Below are 24,436 nucleotides of genomic sequence, written 5' to 3'. Positions count from 1 at the left end.
GTGTGTGTTGACTTAGAGCGAGAGACAAAGAGAGAGAGCAGTGACCATAATCATTAAATTAACTAGTATGCTCCCTTCCTCTATTTTCTCTTGGCGGTATTCTGTTACAAGGCTTTCTTTCCATTTTCATTGAGGAGGTGTTTCAAATGGTGAGGTTAACCTACAGCTTTACAGATAACTTCTTATTCACTATGCACGAATAATTGTAGCTATTCAGGGAAAGCCACGTAGAGGGTGTGTGAGCTTGGTGACAATCGTGTTGGTATTAACTAGGTTAAATGTAATTAGTTATATGCTTAGTTACTTTCTTTTCTCCTAAGCCAAGAAATTTCAACAAAAGCTGTACTGTTTTAATATTTTTTTTGTTTTTTTTATCTTGTCAAATATATAAAGTATAACCATGAAATAGGCTTAATTTTTAATTGAATACATTAATTGAATTAATTTCATTTGAAAAATTATGGTTTTAGTCGAAACTCCACGATACCCCATATATTATAAATTTACTTCAATCGTTTTAATTTCATTAAAGACGAAAGACAACTTTTACTTTAGTTTGTTTCTGTTTTTTTTTTTTTGGTTTGTTTGTGTATGAAAATATAAATTTTCGGAAAATTTGTGAAAATCATATTAGTTCATACAGCATGAAAATTTAATGTGGAAACAAATTTCTACTGAGCCTAACGGTATTGTGTTAGCCTTTACAGTGAGCAGCAATAATAGGTTCAATGGACTTTGAAGATATCAAATTAATCCGCTTATTTCAGCTTTTCATAGCGAAATTCCGCTAAAAGAGCTTAAATTTTGGTAATAAATACTCTTTTCCCGTCAATTAACTTAGTCATGTTGCTGCTGTTGAAATTCTGCGCAGTATAATTGAATTAAATTCGAAATTTTGAAAATTACCTTAAACATATTTACAACTTCCTTTCCTTTATAGTATTTTAACTAATAACCCACACCTATAGTTTTACGAGTATATAATTCTAAGGCATGTCTGTGGATAGTAAATCATTTGTAACATAACATAGCGTTGTAGCTACACACCGGCCGGCAATGGCAATGGCAAAACGTGAGCAGTATCTAGATACTGAGATACTCAATTGTCAGCAATGAAAAGCAACAGATATATGTGAGCTGAAGGAAAAGTCAAATATTATGAACGATTTGTTTGGTTTTGTTTTGTTTTGCTTTGCTTTGCTTTTATGAAAGTATCTGCTTACCAAGAAAATAAAAAAATATGAATAGATATGAATAATACAAAAAACAAAAAACAAGAAACAAAACAATCAAGTGGTAAATGAGTAAATGAGCGCACGAATTAGCCAAACGCCGCTACTAACTGTTAGTAGCAAGCAACACTACATTTACTTAAGCACGTAAGCGCCAGCGTCGTACTTTAAGATACAACAAATTTTTAAGATACAATTGAATTGAGTGCATGAGTGTTTGGTTTATTTTTAAAATAAAAAATTATTTTTTGTTGTTAATGTGAATGAGTAAAATTTTGATTTTCAGTTAAATTTTGATTGCTGCCGACAAATTCAACAAATTCAACAACAAATTGAGCAAATTTCCATAGCTGTTAGCTTGTCTGTCAGTGAAGGCTAATAAAATTTCAAGTAATTGTGGAAAAGACCTAGTACACTCTTTCAATCTATGTACGTGTCGTCCAATTTCCACTCTTCGCTTGATAATTTGTTGCTCTGGATTTGTTGTTGAGCGCAAAACGTGAATTGTAAAATTAAAAATCAAACGAAAATAATTTCATTTAGTAGTTGAACGCAATCAGGCAAGCAACCACAAAAGCGCTTACACACCAGCAATTAATCTGAAAGATACAAATCGTTTAGTGAAATATTAACGCGTAAAAGTGTTAAGTGTTTTCCAAAACCTTGAATTTTGGTTATTTTTTTACTAATAAAAAAAATTGATTTTTAATAAAACAAAACAAAAAAAAAATAGAGTAATTTATTTTGCAAATTGTGAAATTGCGAATTAAAAAATAATAAGAATATATAATAACACCAGAGTAAAAAAAAGTGTCAACAAGATAAACAAATATTTAAAAAAATAAATAAAAAAAAATTGTTGATAAAACTTAGAAAAAAATAAATTACTTTTCAAAATAATTAGTGCACATATCAAATTTTGAACGTATTTCCTTTATGTAAGATATATGTGGTCTCTTTTTGTATTTAATTTAATTTAATTCAATAACTCATATAATAAATTATTCATCTAATAAAGTTATTCATCTTATTAATTATACATCTTATTATTTATTCACATAATTATTTATTCACATAATTATTTATTCATTAAATTATTTATTCATTAAATTCTTTATACATTAAATTAAATATTTACTAAAAATACAAGTACTGCCTTTATGTTGTTGAACAGATCGCGTCGCTGAATATTCTGACGAGGACGAAGAAGGAGAATTCAGTTCAGGTGAATTTAACGACGAGACCAATGAACTTGGTTTACCGGGTTACGAACAGAAACGTGATTATAATCCGGCTAAGCATGATATGCGAAAATATCGTAAACTGCAACGCTCTGAAGTAGAAGAAGTTAATTTAGGCACAAATCCAGTTGATAGTGATAGTGAATTCGAAATGAAGGATAAAAACTCATCACGTGCAAAAATAAGCAGGGTGAGTAAAATTTACTGTATATTAATTTATTTTTAAGTTTAATCTAAGAATTAATAAAAATCAACTAGAATGAATATATACGAAAAGTCGAAAGAATTTGCAGAATTAGATTCATGATGGGAAGGAAAACTCTTCAAGTAAATATTTTATACTAAAATTGTTGTTTTTTAATAAAATTGTATCTCTGAAGTTGTTGCGAAAACAGAATTTCAAAATTAATGAATCCAGATTGTAATTTTTTAAAAATATGCACGCAAGTATAATTGAAACAAGAGATAATTTTAAGTGATAATTTATTATAATATTATGTGAAGTATTTTTTTTATATTTATACTTATGTATCTCTCAGAATTACAAACAGTCGATATTTTTAACTGCGTCAATCAGTTATTGTTTTGTTGTATCTACACTGGAATGCAAATTAGTTATAAAAGATTTATTTAACCTATATTTGAATTGTAAGCAGATGTCAGATACAACAATAAGATCTAAATATCTGTACTTACTAATCACTACTACAAAAATACCTGAGTATAGCCAAGCAATACTGGGCTGACGAACCTCAATGTCAGATTTCTAGGTTGACTTGGCCGAACTTTGACAAGAAAAGAACCCGTCAGCTACTTCAACTAAGACGGAACCTGCTCAGCACTACGGTATCTGTGCTGACGGGACACTGCGTAATAGGAAGGCATGCTATGAGACTGGGTCTCCCCTTTAATGACTTTTGTAGAGGCTGTGGCTCTGAGGATGAGGAGGAGACTGTACTCCATCTCATGTGTCAGTGCCCTTCCCTAGCCAGAAGAAGATTAAAAATCCTTGGATCTCCTTTTCTAACTGACCTGACTGAGTTGTCATCCTGTAATGTTAGGGACCTAGCCAAGTTCATAGAACTGTCAGGTTGGTTTTCCTTTACCTAATAGGGGAGTCGTTACCTTTCTTCGGCGTTAAATGTATACTGATTAAAATCTATATACAAATAACGTAACTCCTGTGGTACCACAACGGGCCTTTATTTGTGCTTAAGTGGGCTTTTTGGGATACAAGGCCGCCACTCCAACCTATACCTATACCTAATCACTACACAACTATAACAAAAAATTGTTTGATTTAAGAAAACTGAATATTTATTTTTTGAATAATTTATCAGTCTAAAACGCAAATGCGTAAAATACATATATTTCCACCCGGAATAGACCCGTGTACGAGATATTCCTAGCTTGTCTAGACCATTTTTATTTACTTTTAATTAAAAAAAGAAACACACTTATTTATTATTATTACTTTTTTTTTTTTTTGATTTTTTTCAGTATATTATCTATGATACTCATCTTCATATCACTTGTCAGTGATATGATCTAAAAATACAAAAATGACAAATTATTTAAACGTGCCTAAAGAAAATATCCAAAAATGCATATAAATTGTTGTTATTTATATATATTAAATTCCTGTGTACTTGAGTATAAATTTATATTATATTTTTTAGCGCTTTAAAGATAATTTTTATTTATTTATTTTATATTTTTTTTTTTTTTTTGTATTGAATTATTAATATGTTAATATAATTTGAAGCAGGTGGGAATTTGGTAAAGTGGTAAAGTTGATTTTAATGAATTGTTCTTTAAGTTGCTATATAACTGGCTTTATAACTGAATCATATTGGCTGTTGTTCTATTTAAAAAGGTCTTTATTGGATTTGGTTTATATTTAATATTTTACTTTACAAATCCAGTCACTACTAGTGTGGATTTGTAAATAAATCTTCCTATACAAAGCTTTTCGTATTTCTGGAAATGATAGCTTGTTCAGATTTGGTCCATTTTCAGTATTTATATTTATTTAAGAGACAATGTCGAAAGAAACTCTAACATAAAAAAAACCATGCAAACATATAAATTATTAAGTCTCAAAAATATTTAATTTCAGAAGTTATGACGTACAACAGTTTATAGCTTATTAGACTATTAGAGCCATAAATGTTAAAATATGTCAGAAATTGTTTGTGTTATTTATTAAATTATTATATTATTAGTATATAAAATAATAAAAATTGTTTAAGTTTTTGCAAAAAAGAATTATATAAAAATCCTTTTACTATTCGTATATATGTTGTTATTTCCGTTTTATATAAATATAAGTATAATTAAATACTAATTAGCAAATGTATTAGAATATTATCACGAGAAACTTATTTCAAATAATAACAAACACTGTTCTTTACCTTTTTTTATGCATTGTCGTATAAAACATTTGTTCAAATTTACTTAAAGAAAATACGAGTACGTTTATATCATCAAGTTATTATATATAAAAAATTATTATCATTAAGAAACCTTAAGTCTTTACATAAAATAAAAAACAAATATCTTATCATTTCGCTTGCAATGCCATAAATATATTTTTTAATTTTAAAAATAAAATTATTGTATTAGGGAAAGTAAGTGCTTAATTTTCAATTAATTTTTATAAATCGTGTTATTTATAAACTGAAATATTTTCCCGGTGCGATGATAATAGTACGTACGTATCAATAACATTACGTAAATAAACACATGACGTCAAAATTACGTGCCATTACATCTTACAGACACGTATTCGTCTGTAAGTCTATTTTTATACCCAAAATCTTTACATTATTGTATAAACAATATAAACAATATCCTCCAGATTTCATTTTCTGAAACAAGGAAATTTTTACCTTTGTTCGGTACTTGGTACAAAGCAAAGAGGTGGCAACAGCTTAAAAGTAATCCATAAATCTTTTCAAAAACTTTTTACGCGCAATTTTTTATTGTATATATTTTATATACATAATTATATTTTTCACAGTTATGAAATTTAAAACAAAACTGGAAACATTAAGATATAAACAAAATTAAAAAATTGTATAAATTTTAATTTGGAAATTTATTTGGTGTTCAAATACACTTAAACCAATTTTGTTGCAACTTAATGGCTAATTGCCCTTGATGCTATTATTTTTTTTTTATATATATATATTTTTTTTTGTATATATATTTTATATTTATTTTAATAATTTTATTTTTATTTTAGTAATTTTATTTTTATTCTAATCACAGTTTTATTTTTATTTTAGTAATTTTATTTTTATTTTAATAATTTTATTTTTACTTTAAAAATTTTATTTTTATTTTAATCACAGTTTTATTTTTATTTTAATAATAATTTTATTTTTTTTTTAATAATTTTATTTTTATTTTAATCACAGTTTTATTTTTATTTTAATAATTTTATTTTCATTTCAATAACTGTTTTATTTTTATTTTAATAATAAATTTTTTAATAATATTTTTTTTTATTTTAATAATATTTTTTTTTATTTTAATAATATTTTTTTTATTATATATTTTTTTATTTTATAATATTTTTTTGTATATTTTTTATTTTAATTTAATATTTATTTTTTTTTAATAATTTTATTTTTATTTTAGTAATTTTATTTTATTTTTAATAATTGTAATTTTATTTAAAATTTTATTTTTATTTTAATTTAGTTTTATTTTTATTTTAATAATAATTTTATTTGTATTTTAATAATTTTATTTTTATTTTAATCACAGTTTTATTTTTATTTTAATAATAATTTTATTTTCATTTCAATAACTGTTTTATTTTTATTTTAATAATAATTTTATAAAAGAAATATTACGTTAAGATAGTATGAAGATAAAACCAAATAAAATAAAATAAATTAAATTAAAAAAAATCAATTAAAAAAAAAAAAATTAAATAAAAATATAATGGGAATATTATTCATATTAAATAAATAAAATAAATAAAATAAATAAATTAATTATTAGTATTCATATTTTCATTATATTTTTATTTCTTTATTTTTCTTTAATTTATTTTATTTATATTATATTTTAATATTATATATTTATATTTTATTTATATATATATTTTTTTTTTATTTTTTTATATATATTTTATTATGTATTTTTTTATTATTATTTTTTATATTTTTTTATTTTATATATGATGTAGTTTTACTTGATTTCTTTTTATATATCTTATATATTTTGAATTTCATTTTGTTTTAAAAATTTTTGTTTAATTTAATATATTTTTATTATAAATTTCGATTGTATAAGTTCATATTAATTATTTGATTGAAATAATAAGTATTAGTTATTACTATACAAATATTTAAATAAAATAACTATGAGTCTATTAAGTAGTTAGTTAAAAACTAACTTCGGGCTATTAACTTAGTAAACTTACATTAATTAGTAAAGTTTTATTGTCAAATTAATTATATTGTTCTTTCACTCTTTTGTTTATTTTATCTTAATTAAAATAAAAACGAAATTTTAAAATACTTTTATATTATTCAGTTTTTAGCCTTCGACCTGTGAAATGTACAGTGTCACATGCAAAAGAAAATGTAGGACAAAAATTCATGGAAATTGAATTGTTTGGGGGCTAATATATTTAATTTTTATTACATTCAGCATTTCTTTTTAGGGATGTCCGCATATACCCAGTGTACTGGGTACTGGGTATTGCCTTGAGCTAATTGAGTGCACGGATTTAGGTTTTACTTCACCTTTACCTTTGTTTTGTTACTATTGCATTTTATGTAGATACTTTTGTATTTCCATTGTTAAATCTTATTTTAAGCTTGCGGTTCTATATTTAAAGAGGGATTACATGATATTATTACCTTGTGAGCTATTTTTACTTGTTTTGTTTTTTAACTATAGCAATTACCTCAAAATGGGTTTTAGATAGTTTGCGTGTAGGTCGTTTAATTGTAAAGATATGTGAGAATCCATAGAAATAAATAGAAATCATTGAAAATTAATAAATAATGTCTGTGTTCAATAGTATTTTCGATATATGAAAATAATGATTTTAAATATTAATAATGCAATTATGCCTAAATATAGTTTCATTATTTTACTAAGTTAAATGTAGATACTTTAATTTGTTTTTGTATATTTAGAATTTAGTTTTAGTTGAAATATTAATTTATTTCAGTTCTTTTTTATATATAAATATACTTTGAATAAAGTATTCGTGTTGCTGAAAAGCTAGACTTTCTTTGTATGGGGACATTTTTGTCCTATAGAGGTTTTGTTGTTCAAAACCCCTATAAATATATTTTTATTAAGTGAAAATTTAATTTGATTTGACAACTCATAAAATTATTTTTCGCTTAGTAGATATAATAATTATGTTCATAAGTTCACGTTATTTACGTGTAGTTTTCCGAAAATCTATTTTAAGACTATGGCTTATTTACGAGTTATTTATAACGTTTAAGAAACATGTTTAGTTACTGACTCTTATAGAAAATTTCCGGCTTCTTTCTCGTATGGAAGTTCAAATTTGTTTTATTTTTCATAGAAAAAATATTTTTTGAATGACTTACTTTTTTGATATCTTAGAAAAGTGCTTAAAGAGCAAATATTGATTTTTGTCTAATTTCTTTTCAAGACACTACGTAAACTAGGTACTTGTTGTGATGTTTAGGCTTTATTATTAATAAAGTAAATATATTGCTTTGAACTGTTTAGTTAACTCAATGTTTATTAACTTATCTTGTCCAATTTTGCTATCTGATGTTTTCCACAATATATTTATTAAATATTAAAGTATCTATTATATTTCTCAAATATTAATTCGGCCTTAACGTTCACTTAAAAGATAAAGCAGCTAAACTGGCATTGGCGATCTTCATGCCTCATGTCTGATGAAGTAATTCCTGTATAAATATCGGTCAAAAATAGTAGATTTTAATTTAATTTTAAACAAATGTAGGTTCTGAAGGTATTCAAAAATCTTCGCTTAATATTTTAAAGATGATTAAAATTATTTGTAATCTTTAAATATAATCTTGAAATAAGACTCATTCACACGTCAGGAACAGTTTTTTAAACAAATTATCTTCACTTCTCGAGTTTTCGAATGCTAGAGAAAGTTCAAATTATTTTTGATAATTAAACCAAAAATTACATTTTTTTTGCTTTTAATTTTATTGCTTGAAATTCTAATTTGTTAACATTCTTAGAATGTTTGCGGTTCTATCACAGGTGGATTTATCTGTAGCAACAAATTAAAAATAAATTAATAAATAAGAAACAAAAAAAATTAGTAAATTGTTTCAAGGTTTATTTTTGTTTTGATTTTGGCATTTGTAGGTTGTATGAAAAATATTTACCTTTAATTATTTTGAAATACTCGTGTATTTTTTTTTAAGTTGAATGATCATTGAATAATGTACAATATATATCTATTACTTAATACAACCCTCACCTGTTTTTTTTTGGATGTTTGCATCTTCTGTCTGCAAGTCTTAAACTGAATCGAAATTCTTTTCCATAGTAGCGGGTTTAAATAGAGGCATTTCTGTGCATAATTAATGAAAATTTATAGAGTTGGATTTCGGATATTCTGATATATTCTGATATCGGATATAATGTATGATAGTCAACTAACGTTCGCTGCAATATTTAAAACGCCGATCTACAAAATAATTTTCCTTTATATATGGAGGAAAGACTTTTGTAGAGGGTTATCACTAATAGAGGGTTATCAATTTTGTGTTTCCGGAAGTGAACGTATATAAACCACACTTTTAATTAAGATTTTGATGAAATTATTGTTTTAATATATTATTGTGTTCTAGATATCTTACAGTGCTGGTTCATTTTTTATGGAGGAAAGACTTTTGTAGAGGGTTATCCCTAATAGAGGGTTATCAATTTTGTGTTTCCCGATGTGAACGTATATAAACCACACTTTTAATTAATATTTTGATGAAATTATTGTTTTAATATATTATTGTGTTCTAGATATCTTACAGTGCTGGTTCATTTTGATACGAGTATCATTGTTGATGACTTGTTGGAACCTAGTAAGCAATAGCTCCGCTATAACTTATCGGGTTGGAACTTCTTTTTTGGTTGAATTTTTTAGAAAGATAATAAAAACTGTGTGTATTTCCTAATTGAAATTATCCACAGAATTTTTTCTCACAAATAGTGAAGACTTTTGTTGTAGATTAATATAGTTAATAGATCATAGTTGTTTTAAGTTAGCTGAATATAAAATAAGTTATTGGCTATAATAAAAGCATTAACGAATCAAATAGATAACCTTTTATGAAACTGAAAATATTTCTATTTTTTATTTTCTATTTTTTATTTTCTATTTTTTATTTTCTATTTGATTTAAGTACAGTGAAAATACTTCGATAAATGTGAGAACTGATTTAAAAAAAAAAAATTATTGCAGCTGCTTTTTTCGCAACCTTTTTTTTAACAACCTACTCTATAAAAATAAATTATATAAATTAACTAGAAAAACATTTATGTAATGTGATTTAATAATTTAACAGCAGTAGGCTATTAAGGCCATAATTCGCTAATATAATATTATTAGCAATTTGTTTGATTGTTAAAGAAAAACTCTTCTAAGCTTACATAATATAGTTAATTATAAACATATAATTTATATATGCCTTATACAATATATCAATAGTAAAAAATGTAATTATAATATATAATTAAGTTTTAAATTACAATACTAAATGTTAAAAAAAATTCAGATAGGTATAAAAACAAGGAGATAAAGTCGTTGATTAGAATTTGTTTAGAATAGTCAATAATTATATGACTAAATAGATCGAAACAAATAAAGGTTCTAAGATCTTCAAAGTAATCTATTAATGCGATGAGGTCCAAAAACAATCACGAATATTCTTTAATAATTTTGATGTCAAAATACAAAAATTTTTTAACTTTATCTATGCTCTAATAAATCCCCATTTCAGATGTATTAAAGCAGAATTTAACGTTAGGATTCTTTTTGTATACTATTTATCATCAGTATAAAATCACAATGCTGTGAACTATTGTTTTCTTTACTAAACGTTTCAATATCTTATCAAATGTATTTCTTTGCTATTTGACCCTTAAAGTTCGGATATTATTTTCCATATCATATCTACATTGTTTTGGCAGCGGTTGGTTCTCTGTTACCAGCTCAGCGTGTATATAGTATTAGGACTTTTTACTGTTTTTCTTCGCTGCATGACTTGACTTTTAAAGTTCGGGTACCATCTCCAATATTTTGTGTCCATATTATTGTTATAGCCAAACATCAACCTAATAGCAAGTGCCCAGATGCACTAACTCGGAAAAGGCTCAATATTAGATAAAAGGTTAACAAGATACTATACAATAGGGTAACATGAGGAAAAGAAGGACTAAGAAATAGGTTACATGTAGGGATGCTGCATCTATAATATGTGAAAGAACCTTGCAATCTGATTGTGGCGAAGCTATAAGTCAATAGGACTTAAATTTACACTTGAGCAAAAAAAAAAGGATGAGAACATATGCTGTAGAGGTACAGTTGTGGCGTACATTGAGAATGGATTTTACTTATGTTATATATGACAAGTAATTATTTACCAAAGTAATTGTTTAAAGTAATTGCTTTATTCTAAACTGAATTGGGATAGTTCTTTTTGCCTGAGAGTAAAGTCTTACATCCCTAGAAATATTAGAACATTTTCGTGAGATAACCGTGGTTTCGAACAACACTGCTTCGGTGCTGATAGTGAAAAGTCTCAGGGACTTTAATCGTCCACATTTATATTTTGTCCCATAAAATGTTATTTATTTTGTCTTCATCATTTTGGCAGATGACCTCTTCTGGTCCCCTTGTCTTTTTCTTGTCTTCTGCTTGTCTTCTTCTTGTCTTCTTCTTGTCTTCTGCTTGTCTTCTGCTTGTCTTCTGCTTGTCTTCTGCTTGTCTTCTTCTTCTTGTCTTCTTCTTGTCTTCTGCTTGTCTTCTTCTTGCCCTTTTCATGCCCTCTCCTTGCCTCTTTTTCTACTTTCGTGCTGTACTGTTTAAAAAAATTTTAAATTTTTGGGTGTTCATTTTTGTCTTCATTGCTTTGCCAAATCGTTTCACATCTTAACACATTGCGTTTCTGGAACGTGTCCACATCAATAAACTCTTTATGATTTTTTTAGTTTTATAAAATTATTTGTTACTCCTTTAATGCTGGTATTATTTGATCTACGAGGCGTATAGGTCTAAAATTTTTGAAATGTTATATATAGTATATGAATGTTTTATAATTTTATTATGTAAATGTAAAAGTTCCAAATTACTTGCCTCGTAAAAATCGTCGCCATTTAATATGCAAATTGAGTAAATTAAATACAAATTCAAAAGCATATCATCATTAATGTAATAGTTCTAAAAATCTGTCTAAAACATTTATTATATTCCTGATTGTACAATTAAGTCTAATTAATTTTCAACTATTCATTTATAACACCAAAAAAAAAAAGAAAATAATTTAAACACACACATTTACGTATCCAATTCCATACTAAAATTATGTCTAAATTAAGCGACTAAACGAATTTCACTGAAGGACAACACATTTAACTTAATAGGCACTTAAATGCTTAAATATACATGAGAGCAGGCACTGAATGTCCTGGCGAATGAGTGTAATTGTGTTGAAATCGTTAAGAAATCGTCGCTATTAAAAGCACTTTCCGAGCACTAAGCAGCAGCGTTTAGTGCGTGTACAATTTCAATTTAAAAACATAAAACCTCATTTATTATATACCAAAAATCTATTATATGCTTTTTTTATTTTGTAAATAATTTATTGATTTATTTTATATATATTTATGTACTTTTTTTTAGACAATTTCCCTGCAACAACGTAATTTTAAACAAAAAATTGTCGCCTTGCTGAAACGCTTTAAGGCTTCTGAGGAATTGGAGGGTGATGTGAATCGCGGTACAGCTGCTTTACGAGGCGAACGTGATTTGGATGCATTATTTCAAGAGTTGGAATCGTTGTCATGTTGTGAGGGTGATGATTCAGGTCCTGATATGGACACATTATCAATTGGCTCCACACCGAAACCTTCGCTGCGTCCATTTTTCACTAATTCACGTATAATGTTGCACGACAATGGCGGTACTGGTAAGTTCAAAACTCTTTATATACCATATTGTACTTTGTATAAATTATATTACATTAAATGATACATACATTTTTTTGAAAAGTATTGAAAAGTTTGTTGCTTTTTATTATTATTATAATTTATACATAAGTAGGACTTCGAACGTTTCTAATATTGATTTTTTATTTTTATATTATTGGTATTTTAAAAGTTTTGACTTAATTTTTTATTCAAGTTTTTATTTAAGTTTTTATTTAAGTTTGTTATTTTATATATATATGAGTAGACGTGAAATTCTAACATAAATTATTAGAGAACTTTTTATTTTTCTAATATTTAGTATTGAAAGCAGTGTAGTGAGTTCTAAAGTTCATAAAGTCAATCACTTAAAGGATTCAACGACATTGTCTTATAACCATAAATTATTTTATATGTCTTCAATTTGTTACTATCGCCATAACAAATTTTTACTGAGTGTATTTAGTAAATAGTTTCTTTTTTTTTTTTAATGAGAATAAATATAATACTATAAGTATTTACTACATACTTTCTTTTCTTGTACATGAGTACAAATATAGGTTCAGATATTAGTGTGAAATTTTTAAAATCCCAAATAATTTAAGGTTCCATATAAAATATGTTTTCTTCCTTGAACTAAACCACTAATAAATTTTATTAAGTTTAGTAGAATATAAAATATTGTGTTTTTAATTGTTTTTTGAATTACTGCCAAGCACATTTTTCATGTACCTACAATCTCTAAAAGTTAATAGTACCTTTTAATTGCCATGTAAAATATATTACTCAATAAAAAATAATTTATGCAAATTGATAGTAAAATTTGTGTGTTTACCGTTTCTAAAAAGAAAATAATACCTAAGAGAATTAGATAAGGCAGTAAAATTTATTGCAATATTGGCAGAAATAATAAATATAAATATAGTATATAATTCATTACAAACCAAAACAAAAAAACAACGAAGTTATTTGTTTTTATTAAACTTGAAAATAAATTCGTTGAGAATTATTTTATATTTTTAGGTTATTTATAATATATGTGAATTTGTATATTAATATTATAATATATGAATAATATACTATATATATTATTATATATAAGAGTGAAATTAATTGGAGATGATGAAAATTTTGTTCTTAATCGTGAAAGATCTATTCAAAGATACTTTAACAAAAGTATCTTCAGCTCGACAATAGATTTTAGTAGTGTTAGTTATTTTGAGCAACTTTTTCTCTATGTTGATATGGCTCAGTTCTGTAGAATACATATACTTTTATATACTTTGTATATTGCATACTTTGTATATTATATACTTTGTACATTGTATGCTTTGTATGTTGTATACTTTGTATATTGTATACTTTTTTTATCGTTACTCTAACAACAACTAGACACATCGTCTAGTTCAAACTACTTCATTTTACATTAATTATACTAACAATGTCTAACAATAAGTAGTCGCGCCATCTGGTGATTCTCATTTACATATCTCCAACTTTAAACAGCGATATCTCGAAAACTATATGAAAGCTGTGTTAACATATAGCATAGTAAAAAAATTGTTGCTCAACATAGCTATCTTCGTTAAAATCCTAGGTCCAACAGTTAAGGATACAAAGAAATCTTTTATAAAAATTCATATAAGGTCTACTCAAGCAGTCTTATAAAAAAGAGTATGATCAAAAAATCCCTTTCTTAATTAATGTCACTTTATCAATAAATATTTTATATTTTTTATTATGTATATTCTAAAATAGTTACAAAAATAATTTTTGCATTTTGCTGTAATTTACTAACAGTAACAGAAATTGAATTTTAATTAATAAAATTGAATTAATCAAAGTTATATACCAAGTTATATTTTGTTTATAAATATATTAATATTATTTAATTACTAATTAGACATTTTTTTTTTGTTTTATATTTGAAATTAATAAGAATAATTATTATTATTTTGATTTTGTACTTAATTTTGTGATTGAAATTGCATGGCTTGAATAATTTCTTTTGCAGGCAACTTTGAACGCAGATCATCGGATAAAAGCGACCAATTGACCAATTCGTCTTACAATATTGAAAATAACAAACAAAAATGCATTCATTTAACAAACAATAATAATTCGGCAACAACACCAGGTCTGTGTAATTTCATACAACAACAAAATTACAAATTAAAGAATGAAAAATCTTTTACTATTTATAAATTATAAAAAATTTTTCTTTCTCTTTTATGTTTTCTAACTTTTTCAAAATTTTCACAAATCAATTAAATTGATTAAACAAAATTACTTATAATTTTATACACTTAACACTATTGTACACTGCTAAGTTTGTTGTTTTTGTTTTTGTTTTTTATTTGTGCATATAATTCCTATAAGTAAAAAAAAAATTTTTTTTCTTTCTTGTACATATTTGTATCTTAAGTTGACTTCACATCACTTTAAATGTTACTCCAGCAAACCTCATCTTCTTATTTTGCTACCAATTACTTTCACTATTTTTTACACCCACTGTACTCTACCGAACACTAAATGAATGTTTGCTCCCACCTACCGAACCAATCACTTTTTTTTACAAAATCCTATCACTTTTATCTGTTGAAAGCTGTTTCATTTGCTAATTAGAGTAACCGGTAACCAACCAACCTCTACAAATGCCTTCAACTATATGTGTAGTTAGTTGTGCTCTATTTGCCTATATATATATAACATTTAATCCTTACTATGTGAGATACTAATATATAACATACTAGTACTATGATTATGATTATATGTAGTGTTGCATGATCTTCTATTATATTTTAACATTATTATATAAATAATTATACAAAAAGATATACAACATTTATAAGACTATATGAATGAATTATTTATTCATGAAGGATCCCAATGCAAACTTTTAACTATATTTTATATATTTTTTGGTTTTATATTTTATAATAGTGATTGTTATATTTAACAAATTTTTATGTTCAACGAATTTTTATATTTAACGTACACTAATTAAGATTGTTGGAAATTATTGATTTTGTTGTAGTAACATCATTTCTCTTTAAGGTAAAAAGAAGGGAAGACTCTTAACATATCCAGACGCTCGATCTTATCATAATAAATATTTTTTCCATTAGACTCTTCTCGATTTTTGTAAAATATCTGAAACTATTTTTAGTTCATAGAACAATTGCATATATATGCAATTAATATTCAATTGACTAGAAACCTTGCCACCTATGTCACGCCCCTGCTTTCTGGCTTAGATAAACATAGTTTTTTTGATATTAGCCTAAATTACTCAAATGAAGTTTCCACATTGCAGTGAAAATCCTCTCCACTCATTACTTAGAGGTGGTTTTAGTGGGTTAAAGACATACAAGGGTAAGATAAATAAAATTATTATATCTTTGTAGTCAGTATATAAACAAAAAAATAAGCGTTACCATATTATTCGAAACATCTGTAAGCAGAAGAATTCACTTCATTGAAAACAAATTTTTATTTTTATAAAAATACTTCTTCATTATGAAACTTTCTCTATACGAAAATAGATAATTTTGTCATTAATGACATTAAATTACTTAAATATATAATTTTTCCAGACATTTTTTAAAGGGGTCAATTTTTTTTCTGATTATCTCTATCTTTGCTACACAATGTCGTTGTTGTGTAACATAATAAAGACGAGTGAGGTATATGTTGAAATAATTGATTTGTCCCAACTAATTAGGTTAGATTAGGTTATACCGGCAATCCTAAAGAGTTCCACTCAGACCTATAAGGCCATTGTACTACCGTATTATTAAAAAAACAAAGGTTAAAACCATTTAGAACCTTTGGTAAAGATTCAAGTCTCATCTAATTATAATGAGAAAAAATACTGTGACGGTCTATAAAGCTATAGGTAGTTTCATTGTTAAGTACGCTGTTTAGTGTGAATAATCTTATATATGATTTATTAAGAATAGTATTGTCAAGTTCTGAACATAACAAACCAAAAATAACTATTATCTTAACAATTTTATCCATAGTGTGTTCTAAAAAGAAGTTCCAACAACAAAACTACTCTCACAGTTCGTACCTTTTTGCAATAGTCGCTTATATAAAAGTCTTTTACATAAATAAATATGTCTTCATATGGATTAACAAACTCTAACTAAATATGCAGATCGAAAGATAACATCAGTGACTCAGATCCTGTTTCAAGCGATTAGTTTAAAACTCTACATAAATAGTAGTAGAACATCCAGAAACACACTATTATAGTAACACAATAATAACTAACTATTATTATGCTTTGCCTTTATATACTTTGCCTTTGTCTTAATATAGGTCAGGATTTTATGAAAAGATTCGCAATGTTGCAATTAAATCCGTTCCAAATGTATGCTTTAGCTACAATCTAGCTATCTACACTCGTCAAGCTGTTCAATTGTTCATATCTAGGACCATTACTAAGACTATTTAGTCTCTGATTTCGCCATACTTTAGTGAGAAGTTTGAATTAGGTCTACATATTTGGCTCAACTACATCACAATCAAGTCTCTGTTCAATCCCATCTTACTGAATTTTATATATATAAATCTTTCCCCCGATATTAAGGCTTAATGCTAAAGCCAGCTGGTTTCGAAAGTAGAACTAGTAGAATTTTATTAGGAAATATTAGAGATGAAGTTTTTTAAGTTATCCTACTGAATTGAGTTCAAAAGTACATACTTATCGAATTTCTATATCTAGGAAATATAGATAAAGTTCTCTATAAATTTTCTCTACCAATTCTAAATCTAAAAAAAAATCATTTTGATTGCTAGATTAAATAATAACGAATAAAACTTTGTATATTTGTGGTGCCAGTAATATTGTTCCTTAGTAAATTTATCATTGTCATCGATACGAAATTACAAGTGTTAAAATACAATCTTTCATAATTGACCGCAAATAGCAGCACATCCGTGCAAGTACGTATATAGTAGTTTCGTGTATCTCAACTTAACCGCAGTGTTAGCGTATGCTTCAGTCACCCTTCGTCGTTGTGTTCAAGTACAAGTATTTTTGTCTCGAATTCATGTGCGAGCGAGTATCTTTCTTATATCTTATAAACAAGTGATTAATTGCATTCAAATGGCGGCATTCCCAAGCAACATGTGATTTCGTTGAAATAGTTTTTCAGCTTGAGATAAAAATTTTATTTTATTTTCCAATATTTTTATTGCTTGCACCCTTTTTTTGGGCCAAACTTTTGTGGCATTGTGCAGTCTGTTGCACTTCACTCTTGACATTGTTTCTTGTATTTTATATTTTGTATATTGTATTTTGTATCTTGTATCTTGTATCTCGAATAAAAGAAAAGCACATTCCACTTTTTTACACGTTTAGCTGCATCATTGTTTCCTAGTGCATTTTCTTGGGCTTTGTTTTTTCTTTTCTGTATTTTACAATTTATTTTAATCTTTTTTTAGCTTTCGTTTTCTATGGCGTTGTGGTATTTTCAATTATTTGACAAGAAAATTTATAACAAAAAAGCCATGATTTATGCATTTGCATGTTCACAGTATGCATTTTTTCCTTCTAAAAAATTTATGGTGTGCATTTTGTCGTTCGAAGGTTGTATGTTTTAAAATTAATTAATCTCAAGATACTTGCATACATATTAGCTTTTAGAATGCACTTTTCAATATTGGAATAGCTGAAGTCTATTGTACAATTTTTATCATCATTTTTATTATTAAACTTTTGAATAGCTAATTTATATACTAAAAATTTTTGTATCTATGTTTTTAATTATGTCATTTTGAGTGAACAGATGGACACTTGTATCTACAAGCAAAATTATAGATATATATTTTTCTAACATAATATCTAAGTACACTATTGAAGTTAATTACTATATTTATTGTTAAAAATATTTTACATAATTATATATTTATATATTAATGTACAAAAATAATACGTCTAATAATAATTATCAATCATTAGAATAAGAAAAATACTGAATAAAAATACCAAATAAAAACTTGTAAAGAATTGAAGTCTGGAAGAACTGAGGTCAACTCTTTAATGAATATATATTGTGCTGCTAGAGAGGATTCGCTACTACTTGAAATGATACTTAAAATACATTCTCTAATAATATTCATGTTTAATTCATTTTTACTCTTTAATAGCTGAGGGGTTTCTGCAGAGTCCCACCCTACTCACTGACAGGTTTTATGTATTTGTCAAAAGCTTCGTGATTATTCGATCACTAATCTAAGATCTGCGTACTGCCCCGTGCGGCTATAGATTATTCTGAGATTAGATAGTGCTAATTAGGGCGGCCTGTCGGTTATCGGAAATAGCTTCACGGCTATGTCCCTTATGTATTTTTTGACCAGGTTTCTTAGCATGTCATTTATGCGGATGTATCAAAATACTTTAAAGAGTCTTCGTACAGCCTGACTTTGTGCAAATTTTAATATAATGCTGATAACAGTGAGTCTACTAATGATTAATGTTATAATATTAGGTTAAATTTAAGATGTATTTAATGAAACTATTCTGTTGTTGTTGTAGTTCAAGTAGTTTTCTCCTTTTCGGTAATCAAGTAGACTACTTTTGTGTCTCTTCTCTTATGAATAGTTCAACTTCAATGGTTGTTGTGAGAGTCAATAGGGGTTATATATAAAGAGGGACTTCAAGACATATATATACATCCGTTCTGAAATAATTCTAATTCCTTTTATATTGGAATAACTTTAATTAACCCAAAAAAGGGCGAAATAAATTTAATTTTATTCAAATTTTACTAATTTTTATCTCTTTGAGTTTTATAGTATAAAATTTATTTACAGTTTCATGATTTAATCTTTAATAGAAACATTTTTTAAATATTCCCTAATCTAAGCATTTTAGGAATGTTCTAACTCAGAAAACTATTAGTTTTCAGAAAAAGACTGATATTTACTATTCTCATAAGCTTCAAATACCACTATTAGGTTCTTATTTTTTACAAAATTATATGTTACAACTACTATCAAATCTATCACTGTCTCTTTTACTTTCCTTGTACTTTATTCAATAATCAATCTCTCTGCACTATTTTAGAGACCTATTATAGACTTATTATTCTATTATCAGTAGCTTTTAAAACTTTGGCTTCCAGACTGCGCTTTCTTCACTCACATAGGGCCTTCATCTTATAGATTTTTGTCTACGACTATTAGAAATTCTTTAACCCATTGATTATTTACGTTAAATGCATGCTGATGTTAGTAGATTGATTTTGAAAAACTTAATTTATATTTTATATATTAAACCCTTTTTTAGACAAATACTTAATAATATATTTAAATATATAAATTAATTATAAATATAGTTATAATAAATAAATCAAATATACTTATTTTTTGCATGTTTATCTTATTTATTAGACAGCCTACGTTTTTTTTAAATTTCTATTATTAAAATATTTTATTTTCCAAATATTTTATACAATTTCACAATAAAATTTTTTTAAACGATGTCTGACGATTTATTGCAGATCGTGGTATAGAATATCGCAACGATAGTTCTGGAAATGAAGGTAACACATTTAATATAGATGGCCAATTCTCCGACTCGCAAAATAGTCCTCCACGTACTGAAAAAGATTATATACGCTTACAACAGCAGCAATCACACCAAGTAACACCCAATAATTCCAATTTCAGTGTTAGTAGTGCAGTAATAACACAACCGCCCAGTGAAAAACGCTCTCGTCTATTTCGCACTTCAAGTAATACGCCCAGTGGTACCAGTGGGGGTAAAAAGAAACAGACTCTTAGTTTAAGCGCAGAACCGCGCTCAGTATTAGAGACATGCCTGTCTCCAACTAATGTAGAACCGCGTAAAATGCTTTTAGATCAGATAAGTAAGGAATTCTCCAGTGAAGATGCTGTCATACCTGATGTGGTCACGATTATAACTCCACCAGAGGCATTAAGTGGTAGCAGTTTTATACCAAAGCTTACAACGATTTTTGCAAATTCATTTAAACCATCGTTTGTACCTCAAAATACAGCGGAGGTGAAAGCAGTACTACAGGCGCTTATGGTGAAAATCCAGAAATAGTAAGTAACTCATTCATAGTAAGACCATTTAAATAATAAATAATTGTTCAATTCTTTAATAATTTCAGTTGTAATTCCAATGCAAAACCACCAAATACAGTAAAAATATTGCTTATTGGCGGTGATTGGCTGCAAGGTGCTGCACTGCGGCATTACGTTGAGCTGATGGGCGTGAGACCACCAGATTGGCTCAATCATTTACGTTTTTACATTGTGCCGATTGGTAGCAGTGCTATTGCAAGATATCTAAGTCAAATGGATCAAGCATATGGTTCCATGTTCGGCACTGAAAATTGGTATCAATTGTGTGAACGTGTGGCTGTTACAGCCGCTGCTGTTAGTGCAGTGACAACGGTCAATGCAACCGCACTCACGTCTTCGCTCGCTGATAATGCTAATGCAAATAAGTTCAATATAGTGGATTTATTGATACGTATACAAAAATATTTACAAGCGGCCGGACCCTGTGCTCAAATACCAATTGCGGAAGCTATGGTCAATTATAAAGATGAAGATTCTTGCCAGATTTTTGTGCCATTCATTTCGGTAAGATACATAATAACAAAATTTAGTGTTGTTTTTTAATTATTCAATGGTTTTTTTTTCTGCCATATAGGATGTGCGCATTGGGTACCTAGAAGGTCCACAAGCTTCACTTGATCTCGAAGAAAGTATGACTCAATCTACAACGAGTGTAGCACAACAAACAAGTGCTACCAGTGCAATTCCAATTGGAAATTCTGCTTCCACAACTATGATTGGTGGTGGTAATATTATGAGTGGAAATGGTTCTCCACCGCAAAGTGGACGTATTACACCACCAAATCAAACACCACCATCATCAGCAACATCACAACGTGAACGTATAGGTGATAACTTTGGTACACCACAACAGATTAATGTTGTACAAGTTGAACCAGTAGAGCTGCAAGTTGACTACTGGCCGATTCTAAGACATAGTGATCATTCTATTAAGGATAAGAGTGTCACGCGAAGTGGTGATCAGGGTGGCAAAAATAGCATTAAGAGTACATTTAGAAATCTACAGGTATGGCGTTTGCCGCAAAATGCTCAAATTGGTGAAATGTCTAGTGGATTGACTGTTAGTTTTGCGACTAAGGAAAAGAAACAAAAGCAAAGTAAGTTTTAAATTCGAAAAAATAAATTTCATTTTATTTAATTAATACTTTGTTAAAAATTGTAGTTATGCGTTTGGGCAAGAAAAAGGAAAAAGATCGTGATCTCGAAAAGGAACAATGTGTAGAAGGTGTTGCACGTTTAATATGTTCTCCAAAACAATCTCATCCAGTACCATTAAAAGGTTAGTTGAAACAGTATTTAGAAAAAATATAACTATAATTAAAGATGCTCACGAATTGAGTGTAATTCAAAAATGATTGATTCTTTCGAAATTGTATATTCTATAAAATTATTTTAAAGTGTTATAGAAGTGCTTGAGAAAAGGGTATTCTTTTGATTTCTTTATTATATTATTAAGAACACTAATTATTATCATTTTCGAAAATATTCTAATTTTCTTTGGGTATTCTCCATTATTATTTGAATATTCCCCATTATTATTCAAATCTAATTATTAATTTTCAAATACTATCTATTAAATTTTCTGTGACTACATCCATACGTTTTTGTAGTATGTACTTACTTACTTATTTTTATATTATCATATTATTTCTTTTAAATTTAACTATAATAAAGTGTTATCTATTTCGTGGTCATTATTTGGCTAAACTGTTTCACTGGCAGTTGTATAATTTATGGTTAGATGTTTTATTATATGGACCATTTATGGATATATCAATAAACCAAATTGTGGTATCTGGGTCAGTAAAAATCCAGTTACTTGTGGATTGTCGAAAGACCAATGTATATATGAGAGACCCACATTAGTTTGAAAATGATGATGATGTGATAAAACCGTAAATTCTGATCGCTACGGCTACATAATTTCCATTTCGCTTTGATGTGAAATGGAAGGTATGTGATTTCAATAGGACGTTATCACAATCCATACAATTCCTTCTGCTTCCTCTTTGTTGCATTAAAAATTTCCCGAACCTGTAGTATCATGTTTTGGTGATTTGAGCTAGTTGCCAAGTTCCTGAAATATGTCACTACTGTACTTGTTTTGTAAGATTACTTAAAAAAATACTTATAAACTGATTATTCTTAAAATATCACACTTAGAAAACGAATTTTCGCCAAGTTATTGCCGAATTACTACCATTTATTTGGTGACAAGTCACTCATAATTCTTCTAACTGGATTTAGTATTGTAAGATGTCACTTAGATGACGTAAAAATAGATTTGCATTCCATACCTTATGCAAAAATCTGAACAATATATTTTTATGAATGACACTGAATGTTTTTAATATTACTATCTTTCTAAATTTTCTATACATTAATATCAATAAATCAATAAATAAATCAATAAATAAATATCAATAAATATAAAATAATATTTAAGTAGGAAATCTTACAAAATTTAATTAATTAATTATAAATCAAATTTTTAATTCATTTAATATTTTTCTCATTGCAGTATATATCGATGGCACAGAATGGACTGGTGTTAAATTCTTCCAACTATCATCTCATTGGCAGACGCACGTTAAAAATTTCCCAATTGCCCTAATTGGACATTTGCAATTTCCTTGCGCTGAAATATCCTAGTCATTTTAATTTAGTTTTAAAATCAATATGAAAAAGGGAAAAATACATCACAAAAAAAAAGAACAAAAAACAAAAAAAAATTTAGTATTGATGTGAAAAAGTTTTAGTGTTAATTCTTAATTATAAATGTTGAAAAATATTTGTTTTACAACTATGCAACAACTTAAATTATATTTTGTAAATTATTTTTAATAAATGTAGTAACTTTAACTATGTTTAAAATCGCAATTCTACTTATTTTAAAAATACGTAGACAATTACATAAATTACATATTTATATAGAATTATACCCGTATTTATAATATTTAATCGTACAGTAGCATAAATATACTCATATAATTATTAACCCAACGTATCGTTATGAAATGTAATGTTCATGGCGCCATTCAGTGTAGCGTAACTTAACCCAAACGAATTTCATATATAAATGTTATTAATAAATTAAGTATTTTCAATTTTTACAAAAAAAAAAAAAACAAAAAAAAATTAATTAGTCGATAAATAGCCACAATATTATCTTAAAATATCTGTAGCGTTTAAAAGTTCTTAATAATTAAAATCTACTTCTACTCCATAACTAAGCCGAATGTAATATATATATTTATACATATATATAATTATTTAAATATATATATATTAATCTAAATATATATAAAGTTTATCAAAATGTTAAATATATAAATGTATTTTGTAGGAATTGTTGCTGAAAACGGCACATTTTATATGTGATTTTGTATGAAAGAAAAATTGTTTTGTTCAAGGAAGTTTCAAAATGTATTCGAAATTAAAATAAATGTACTTTAAATGTTCCCAAGAGTTGGTTACTAGTAAAGCTCAGTTAAATAGAAAAAGAAATTATTATGAAAATAATCATATACGAGTATACATATATGAATATATATATATATATATATATATGAAATAATAAAACGCGCATTCAAAAAGCAACAATAAAAACTAATATAAAATATATAAAAATTTATATATATACACTTCTATATATATATT

At 26.7% G+C, this 24,436-nt stretch overlaps 1 protein-coding gene across 4 annotated transcripts in view; it reads left to right on the top strand.

Moving 5' to 3' along the window:
- The window catches only part of LOC119673873 (phosphofurin acidic cluster sorting protein 2-like), a 62,967-nt gene extending 39,462 nt beyond the window's left edge, over positions 1-23,505 (top strand). For 2 of the 4 annotated variants that reach the window (XM_038084963.1, XM_038084962.1), the window contains exons 5-13: positions 2,407-2,663; positions 2,732-2,800; positions 12,369-12,654; positions 14,667-14,789; positions 20,167-20,734; positions 20,803-21,280; positions 21,351-21,873; positions 21,939-22,055; positions 23,298-23,505. In XM_038084963.1, coding sequence (XP_037940891.1) covers positions 2,407-2,663; positions 2,732-2,800; positions 12,369-12,654; positions 14,667-14,789; positions 20,167-20,734; positions 20,803-21,280; positions 21,351-21,873; positions 21,939-22,055; positions 23,298-23,428 — 2,552 coding nt within the window. In that variant the 3' untranslated portion in view covers positions 23,429-23,505. The remainder of the gene's footprint in view (positions 1-2,406; positions 2,664-2,731; positions 2,801-12,368; positions 12,655-14,666; positions 14,790-20,166; positions 20,735-20,802; positions 21,281-21,350; positions 21,874-21,938; positions 22,056-23,297) is intronic. The other 2 variants (XM_038084965.1, XM_038084964.1) reach the window with 1 other exon arrangement.
- The last annotated feature ends 931 nt before the right edge of the window (positions 23,506-24,436 follow it).

This window comes from Teleopsis dalmanni, chromosome 2 (genome assembly GCF_002237135.1).
Source record: "Teleopsis dalmanni isolate 2A chromosome 2, ASM223713v2, whole genome shotgun sequence".
Lineage (NCBI taxonomy): Eukaryota > Metazoa > Arthropoda > Insecta > Diptera > Diopsidae > Teleopsis > Teleopsis dalmanni.
The sequence above is the reverse complement of the archived record's forward strand: the minus strand, read 5'-3'. Positions and strand labels throughout refer to the sequence as shown.